This window comes from Buceros rhinoceros, unplaced genomic scaffold (genome assembly GCF_000710305.1).
Source record: "Buceros rhinoceros silvestris isolate BGI_N320 unplaced genomic scaffold, ASM71030v1 scaffold17119, whole genome shotgun sequence".
Taxonomy (NCBI): domain Eukaryota; kingdom Metazoa; phylum Chordata; class Aves; order Bucerotiformes; family Bucerotidae; genus Buceros; species Buceros rhinoceros.
In genome coordinates, this window is record NW_010432286.1 from 48,005 (window position 1) to 57,633 (window position 9,629).

General features: G+C 39.7%; 1 protein-coding gene across 1 annotated transcript in view; it reads right to left on the bottom strand.

Moving 5' to 3' along the window:
* CALCR (calcitonin receptor) overlaps positions 1–9,629 on the bottom strand; it is a gene marked incomplete at its 5' end in the record, with an annotated part of 67,202 nt that overhangs the window by 43,642 nt on the left and 13,931 nt on the right. Inside the window, 2 exons of the mRNA XM_010143723.1 lie at positions 240–331; positions 4,419–4,531. Of these exons, the coding sequence (XP_010142025.1) occupies positions 240–331; positions 4,419–4,531 (205 nt within the window). The remainder of the gene's footprint in view (positions 1–239; positions 332–4,418; positions 4,532–9,629) is intronic.

Consider the following 9,629-nt stretch of genomic DNA (forward strand, 5'->3'; position numbering starts at 1 on the left):
TCCCTACAGGTGGCAATTTTACACCAGTCTTGATAGATCTAACAGCATGGTCTTGGCTACACACCACTAGGAGACATCCTGTTGTTGAAAGGACCCTGTGCTGAGACATTTCACTGGGATTATATAAAAAGGCTCTCAGAAGAGCTGTTTCTCACTGCCGTGTCCCTCTCCAAGCTTTTCTTTGGTTATGACCTGAGATCCCTCAGGGAAAGAAGAGAGTGTCTATAAGAAACACTTACTTGAAATAGAAGAAAATTGCCAAGGAAATCAACAGGGATGTTATAGACAAAGCATGGCCAACAATCGCCATATAATAAAGTATGAACGCCATCTGCAATTCAACAAAAAGAAAAAGTAAATATGAGTAATTTGCAGGCACTTTTTTTTTCACCTCCCATTTTGTATTTATTTTTTTTCAAAGGTTCTTTTTCAATATACTTTGAATATCAGCAATTTATTAGATAGCATGACTTATGGTCTAAAGAGAAGTATTTCTTACACAAGATGATCTGTTTCTGCTGCACTGAAAAAACTGGTGAGATCCCTGCTCACACAATGCATCACTAACTTTTCTCAGCTCTAGGAGAGCAGAGCAGACATAACACATCCAGATTTTCAAAAAGTCCACGATAAATTTCCACAAATTATTAAAGAAAACAAGTTGCTGCAGTATTGGTAGAAAGCTTTTATGGTTTGAAAGTAACTTAAACAATGGGGAACAAAGGCTTAATAGCCACTTTAGGATATGAGTTTGTGGTTAGGTACCCTCGGGTCTGGTATCAGGTCTGGCTTTTTGTTCAACATATTCATAGTGACCTGATGCAAAGGAATTTCTAAGTTTCCAGGTGTCGCTTAGCTCTTCCAAATAATAGTGAGGGACTTCAGAAGGGCCTCACATAACTGAGGGCACTACAAGATGCCAGATGAGCTTTAATACAGAAAGAAGCAGGATGATACACCTAGGAACAAATGATCTAAACCCTGCCTAAGCAACGCTGAACTCCAAACATGAAAGCAAACTTGGGACGAGATTTTGCAATCATCCTGGCCAGTTGTCTGAACCATTTGCTTAGTGTGTAATGGCAGCCAAAAAGTCAACAAATGTCCGATATCATCAGGAAAGGCAGTGAGGGTAGAATATCCTTGGCTGCTGTTTAAAATTTACATCACATGCATGTGCATTTCTTGTCTCTACCCCTTACGGACACAGCAGAGCTGGAAAGGTGCAAAGAAAGCAACTAAAATAACTAGGTAGAGTAGCTGTGTTATGACAAGGGGGTACAAATTCTGGAATTCTCCTGTTTGGAGATGAGAAGTCAGAAGGGGCTTATGATTAAAACCTACAGAGTCATGAAAGCAGCAGATGAGATGAAAATTTACCGCAACTCCTACCACAGTAGAACAGCACACCCTGAGACAAATACTGGTTCACACTGGTGTGAACCCTGTTATTGGGCAACTAGATGGTCTTAACAGCGCTATGAAGGCAGTATGCACAAACAACCAACCAACCAGGCTTTCACATTGACGATGCCAGTGAAATCTCAGATAGGCCTATCCTTATTTTGTATGCCAGCAGTGGAACAGAAGCGCAGGACAGCACCTGGGCTGAAGAGTGCTGTGATATTTAAATATCAGACTTTGGCATCAGTCAAGCGCTTAAGCATCACTCAGCTGTCAGAAGATTGCAGGAGGCTAAATGGCATGTCAGGCTTCACCACTGCCTTTTCTGAAAACACTAATGCAGTATCAGCCTGTCCCGAAAAAAAGACTAGATAGCAGGCCTTAGTTCCTCTGACGGGTTTACTTTCTATTCAGCTCCACTTCATTCATTTTTCTTTTGTAATGCATGAGCCATTATCCTTTTTTCAGCAGTTAGATTAATTGCTTTCTGTAGCCCTAAGTTTTGCCACTAACAATTTTTTTGCGTTTCTAAGTAACTTTAAACTTTCGCTTGAAAACAAATATGAATAAAATTCCCAAAACAAAGCCGTTCCTCCTAGCAAAGGTGCACATCCTATCTAGTTTATTCTTCAGTCGTTTTACAACTTTGGAATAAGCTCTTGCTTTCATTAAAAAGTGGTGGTGGCCTGATTCATGTTTAAACCAAACTCACATTTACACTATCCTGACCATATACAACAGGTATGCTCTGAGTGTAAGTATCAGTCACCAAGATATGGAAACCTATGAATATTAACTGCAAATACTCAAGGTCTCCTAGTTTTCCTTCACCCAGACGAATCACAATATTGCCAGTAAGTGCAAATGCTTGGCAACTTGTCTGAGAGCACCAGCAACCCCGGAGGGGGAAGGCCAGAGTGCAGAGAAGGTGAGACGACTTTCTGAAGAGAGAGTAGTGGACAAGGTTTTTACCTGTGCACATGACATTTCTTTCACTCCATATCAAGTGGCTGCTATGGTTTTTCATGATATTAGATCGATAATTTTTTTAAGCCTGAATTTAATTTAGAGATGAACTGTTCAAATATGTTGTTTGCCTATCACGTATACAACCCTTCTCCTGAACAGGTAGGAGTAGGAAAGGCTTCCAGACAGCTATATGCAAGTCTATATGCACCCCAGAGGACTCTTGGTTATTCAGACTATTTACCTTTCAACTGTACAACTGCAAAATCAGTTAAACTGCATATTTGGGGCTCAGCAATAGTATTTTTGATTACTCCATGCAAACTCCACTATGGTAACTGCTCAAAAAAGATTTCCAAATATAACAACGGAGACAGACCAGAATGGACTGAACTGTCAGGTAACAAAGCATCTGGTTTACCACCACATTTTTAAGAACTGGTTGCAATATTTTCCTTTTAAGTGATCTGTCTCAATAGTATAGCATATTGGTATTTCCAGTTAACTTCAAACAAATAATGAACTATTTTATTAATTTTTGCACTCCTTGAACTGGCAATCTGTCATGTCCCTTCTGACAAATGCTGATTCACCAAATTTTTAGCTTATGCAAATTGTGTTATCCGGTGCTTAGAAAACTTCTAAAAGAAATAATTGTTCTTTTTTGTCCCTCCAGAATTCTCTGTTTGAGGAAAGAGAATTCTCTTATAGGAATACCTCCTACTCAGTACATGGAAATAGTCTACAAATGAAGCATACTCCTGTTTTTGAAGATTTGTATTAAAGTTCATAATCTAACTTGGCATTTCTGTAAAGATAGATTCTTTCTGCATTTTCCATCACTTTTTTTTTGTTTCAGAAGAATCTTGATGTACGTATAATTTTCCTTTGTGTTTTGTCTGCACTTTGTTTGAATGATGGTCAAAATTGTTGAAGACATGGGTAATAGGTAACAGAACTACATTTTTTGCCTCTCTACATGGACCAACATCTGGAAAAACTGTATTTTTATGATGTTTCCATTTAATGCCTCTGTGAACTCAGTTTGTTACTATTATTCTTTGTCAAACAGGTGAGACCCGTTTTACCATGATGATTCCTCATGCTGTAAAAACTTTTAGAATTCACCTCCTGCCTAGTCCAGTAGACTTTTCCAAGGCTGTTTAGGCTGGATCATTACTAAATATAACCACACACTGCTTTTTGGCTGCATAAAAGAAGATCCTACAAAACAACCCCCAAATCACATAACTTTTTGACTCTTTTCCTTTCACAATTCCAACTAGTCACATATTATTCTGTCACAAATATGTAACCAGATTTTCCTGGAGCATCACTCACATTTGAGAAATGTTTATTTTTGTGAGCTTTCATAACTTTTTTTTTTTTTTTTTAGCTTTTCTCAGATTTCTCTCTCCTTGTTTGTTTTGGTGCATTTATATTTAGTTCTCTTCCAGCTTAGCAACTTGATTTTGGAAATAGTGATGTAAATGCTTAATTCACTTGTTGTAAATAGTCTCAATGACTTCAGTCAAACTGTTAAATGTGTTTGGGGTTGTAGGATTTTCTGGATTAATGGTACCTTCATAAATATTTCTTTTCAAAGACAGTGAGTACAGAGTGACATTCTTTGCTTAAGAAAAATAATTTTAAATTAATACTAATATTTCTAGTCCTGCAGAGAAGACATCAGCAGCTTCAAAGCTACTCGTTACAGAATACCAAACTGAAATTCTAAAGGATCGTTTTATCACTGTTGGACAATCAGGGAAAATCATAGGAATTAAAAAATGCATTTGAAAAATAGCACAAAACTTGTTGCATGAATTGCTACTAAATTATCCACCCCATAGCAAACCTATATTAAGGTTTGAACATTCACCAAATAATTTAAATAAGCTGAAATCATGAGGACAATACTATTAAATTCTTGTGCAACAAATAAAGCTGAAAGACGAGCACTATTCTGACCTCTTTTGAATGTGTCTTACTGCTATCCCAGCACCAAACCATTCCCAGACAGTCACTGCCCTTTAACTGTAGCATACCTTCAGTTTTTCAGAGGTGAAAGAGTTGCACAGGGTGTAGTTGGACCATGTTCGGTTGCTCTCAGGATGGCGGAACCAGTTCCCAGTTTCATCACAGTATTTTGAAGCCCTCTCTGATAATAAATTTCAATAATTGTTATTTTAGCATATGCACATTACACTTTTAAAAATCCATAAAAAAAATTCCTGTATTTGGAAATAAAATGCCCGTGCAACAAAATCCAAAGGATTTTCAACTTGTACAATTAATATACATTTGTCTCATTCTGGTTTTTTTTTCCCTCTGAGATTTATCCGATGGTATACTAGTCATTTTTTCTGTCTCCTTTTTTCTTGATTCAATGCTGTAGAGTATATATACCCAGCCTCCATTCAGATGAAATTATTTATGTGATAATAATTCATTTAAAGAGGCTGTTCAAAGCTGTTTTTTGAAGAGAAAGTAACCTTAGGCCCTGATGCCAAAACTGACAGAAATGTGCACAGGCAGGCAAACCCAGCGGTGTCTGCATGTCATTAGTTCTTGTCCCAACTATCAATATTAATGTTGGAAAATGGCTAGCATGCAAATCTAACTTTCTGTTTTCAAACCTGACAGTTGTTAGGACATGCTGGTATCCTTTCACAGATGCTAGCAGACTGAGTCTTGCAGCAGGGTTTCAGGTATCAAGGGAAATAATGAGTTAAAAATACTGTGTGAAAAAATGGGCAGTGTATAAACCAGAGCCTGAGTGCCGGAGATAGTGCCAGTCCCAATGCCAGCCTTGTGCTTATGCAGAGGGGTGAAGACTCCTGCCCAGCATCTGTGCCAGCGCAATCCTCCCAGATGTGAGCAGGAGCACACCTCCCTCTCGTCTGAGGCTGCAAAGTATGCAGGCACTGGGAGAAGCAGCCTCACAAACATTTTGGAGCAGGTCCCAAGTGTCCAGTTTAATTTAAAATATCTGCAGAGTTTTCTGTTTAAATAATCTTCTGTGTGTTTGGCCTCTCCACATGTGTCTCTGGTTCTGGTTCCTGCACTGCAGATGGCTCTGGCATCCTTCCTTGAAAGCCCTGCCACACACACCATTCTGCAGGCTTGTGATCCTTCACATGCATCCTTTCACTGTGTCAGGGGAACAGTAAGGGCTTCAGCACCGTGCAGCTCTGAGGAATGCCTGGAGCTGCAGATCTGTGCTGTGCCTGTGTCCTTCCCGCTATTCTCACATTTCTGACTGGGAAGCCCTGGATGCTGAGGCACAGACAGTCCTGATCACCTGTTAAGATTTGGACCAATTCCTTTGGCCTTCCCTGAAGCATTAGCCACATGGGAGTCACTGGAAATTTTACTTGAGTAACAAAGGCAGTATAAAAACAGAAACTTAAATGATTTGGTGTTTTCTTAGATAGTGACACAGCTGTTTATTGATGAAAAACACACCTTTTAAAGTCTTTTAATCAGAAAAGTCTATCTTGACTTCCCCTTTTCTAGCTTTATAAGGAACCAATTACCATTTGAACATACACATCTTCATTTTTTGTGTTCAACATTTGTATTTATTTTCTTAATAATCTCTGATGAATTCTATTAATGTGGAAAATTCATATTCCCTCCATATACCCTAAGGAAAGCAATCCATCATACTGGCAAGAGAAGAATTGCATGGACTGAACTATCTTCTTCTGAATAGAAATACATTTTATACAGTGCCATTGAAAAAAAAAAAAAAGACATTCCTCCACAAGACAGCACACTTTTGAAATGACTATGAGTTCCAAAGCATTGTTTTGGAGAACTTGTTGAAAATCAATACATGCATCAACAACACCAAGAGGAATAGTACATGTTATCTCAGCCTTCCATCACTGTAACCTGGAGATAATCTCTGATTGCCTGTGTAGCAATGTTACCCTTGTACTCGTTGCCAGATAATATCTAAAGCTGGAAAAAGTTTTCAGTCATAGATAAAAGATTAATGGTTTCACTACCACAGAACACAGTGTACAAGTATCATACCTACTACCCCACGAACTCTGCTAAGTACACAGCTTTTGTTCAGTATGCTACATAATATAATGGTAAGATCATCTATCATCTCTGTATTTTAGTGCCTAGTTAGGCACTGCCAAAGTTTAATGTGGCCTCTGTAAATATAGAGACAAACTTATTGCCTCATATTTCTTCTTGAAGCCAGACAAATGCAACTGATCCTAGCTTAGAAGCATCCATGGCCCATGGATTTCTTCCTGTGATGTTGAGAGTACGAGACTGGGGGATAAGCTCCCTACTGTCCATCCCAGAGACTCAAGCAGGTCAAACACCTCTTCTAAGTCTGTGATTTTATAGAGACATAAAGCTGTGAGTCTGTATCCCAACCACTGCTCTACTGCAAGTTATTCTACAGTGGCACAGTAGCAGGTGTGGGATTATGAACCTAGGCATGTGTTGGGTTTTTATGCTAACTGGAAGAATCTAGTAAACTCCAAAGAAATACCCAAATGTGTAAGGACGGATAAGGCAATACTAGCAAGGCAAAATGGAAGTGTGTGCTTTAAGATTATTCAAATACTACTCAAATGCTAATTTTTTTAGGCTCTCTCTGTACCCTATCAGCTTGAAAAGGGCACTTCTGGGGCATCACATTATTCAAAGTGGAGGAACAGTAACATTGCAGGTGATTCATCTCACCTGACTAGTTTTACTAGCTCTCTGCAGTTAGCATAGAAGGACAGACACTTCAACAGCTGTCTGCAAAAACTGGCTAAGAGAAAGACTGTCCATGAGGGCAGTTTCGTGGGAGCAGTGAAGTGTCTAAATAAGATTAACCAGAAGTAATATTTTTGCACGTGGTATTGCTCGTGCTACCAATAGTGCTTTTATGTATCGCATTTTCATAAAAACAACTCAGTCATTTACACATACCAAATATCTTACCCCGATAACTCTGGAACAAAAAGCTCTTATCAATCAGGTTTTTTATAATTAGACCAACTCTACAGCTAGCAGATGTTAAAAGAGTCAACAGAATTTTTTAATTTACTGTTGAATTATATGATGGAAGTTGAAAGAAGGTTTTCTCTGTTGCAGTGTGTGCTCAGCATATATCAGACGTTGAATTTTTTGGCATGGTTTGGATAGACCTGTGTCTTAGTGTCGCAGAGGAGGAAATTGCTGATGTAGCACATCTGATTTACTTACATCCTCAGTAAAATATTCTAGAAGAAAATTTTTCAAAAATTAAAAAAATTTGATATAATGCAACAGAGACCCTAGAAAACTTCAAGTGTCCTAATAAGGAAAGAGTTATCCCTATCATCAGAATGCCTCAGTCAGCAGAACTGGACTCTGCATAATAAAGTCATACTGTACACTGTGGGGATAAGTTTTTAAGATACAGCTCTCAAGCTTGATTAGAAGCAAGACAGAAATATTCAGAAGGGTAGAAGAAAAAGAAGTAGATGGACAAAAGAGTTCAGAATTGTTTCATTTATCACTGTCTAAATGATATCATTTCAAAACAGGAAAGAAGGACCAGCAGAAATACAGAGCTGGCTTTTTTAGGCTGTCAGGAAATCTGTATTTGTGGCAGCAGGGGGAGTCTCCCAAGGCTGGGAAGGCTCCCCCACCCCTCCCTGGGGCTGAGGGTGCTCAAGCAGGTTAGGCTGCTGCTCCTTGCTCCTGTGAGCACAAGCACGTTGCCCTACTGAGGCACAGTGCTGGGTGGAAAAGAGCACATGATGGACTGGATGCCGGAGGGAAGACCACAGTTGGGAAGGTGCTTGAATTAGGGGGTGCCTGAGGAAGTGGCCTCCCTGCCTGCCAGGAGCCAGGGGGTGGAAGGAGCTGCAGCTGCTGCTGTGACCCAGAAAATCTCTCTGTTTTGTGGAAGACCATGATTTTCTCATCTGCAATGACTGCTATTGTCAGCTTGGCAACCTACTCAGCTCCATGCTTTGTGCATTTTGTTAGCTGTGAGAAGGGTGTGCCCGTGTCCCTTAAATCCAGTGGTCACATGCATTACAACTGATAAATACAAAAGGGTCTGCAAGAGCTATTCAATCTGTTCCCCCTTCTCCTGCATGGAGTATTCATCCTTATTTATCTAAAGATACTTTGTAAGAAAGACAAATCAATTCAGAGACCGCAGTATGGCACAAGAAAAGAGCTGCAGGGACACAAATGCCGCAGTGCCTCTGCCTTCTACTGACACCGTGATCCACACTCCAGAGCAAGGGGACTTTGTTCACACTAGTTAGAGCAGGAAGGCAAAGCTGTACGTCCATGTCCCACAGTTGTGAGAGATAAAGGACACATTAATCATCATCTGAGGTAATTGCTTATGGATACATATGGATCTGTTTCCAAATTGCACTTGTAGAAGATTTACTCTTGCAGCCACATGAACAATTACGAGTAACTCATTTACAAAATGGAACCAAAGGCAGATACCCACCAAAGCGGAGAACTGACAGGAGTTTTGCTAAATGCAGCCTTGGATCACAAAGTTGGGCAGGGCTTGCTCCCTCCTGGGGTGGCTACTGCTCTTTGACAAAGAGGAAAGGGAGCAGAAGTGAAAATGAAAAAGTATGGCTGCCACAGCGCAACTTGCACATTCTGCTCCATTGCTATGGGACTGCACCAAATTAACTCTGACTAAACTCACCGTACAGGGAGAGTGAGGTGGGAAATACAACACTCCCCTGCCACAAACCCAACAGCCTGCTCATGGCACAGGGCAATGATCTGCAGCTTCTGATGTCACCAGTCAATCTGCCTTCCTAGAAGGTCATTACATCCACAATATATTTTCCTTTTTTTAAAAAAGAATATTACCATACTACATTCCTATCAAATTCAATTTCTAGCAATTTCAGTGAGAGTTACACACAAAGGGATTACACCAAGATTAACCCGGAAAAAGTATGAATATAAAATACAATTAAAGAGAAACGTGCATGTTGCCTGCACGGAAGAGTATAAAACAGCCCTGCTCAGAGCTTCACAGTCAGGAGTGGATGAGACAATTAATTTCCTGCTATCAGTGGTGTTAAAGCAGTAGGTCTCAGCACATTTTCCAGACAAATTGATTTGTTTTTATGCATTATCACATTGCACATGATGATCATCGTGATAAAGAGATTGCCACAAGAGTCAACAGTTCTTTATTGAAAGGGACGAAGTTGTCACGGCTTGTACAGAGGTGTTTCTCTTTGTTAGCTTCAAGATACTAA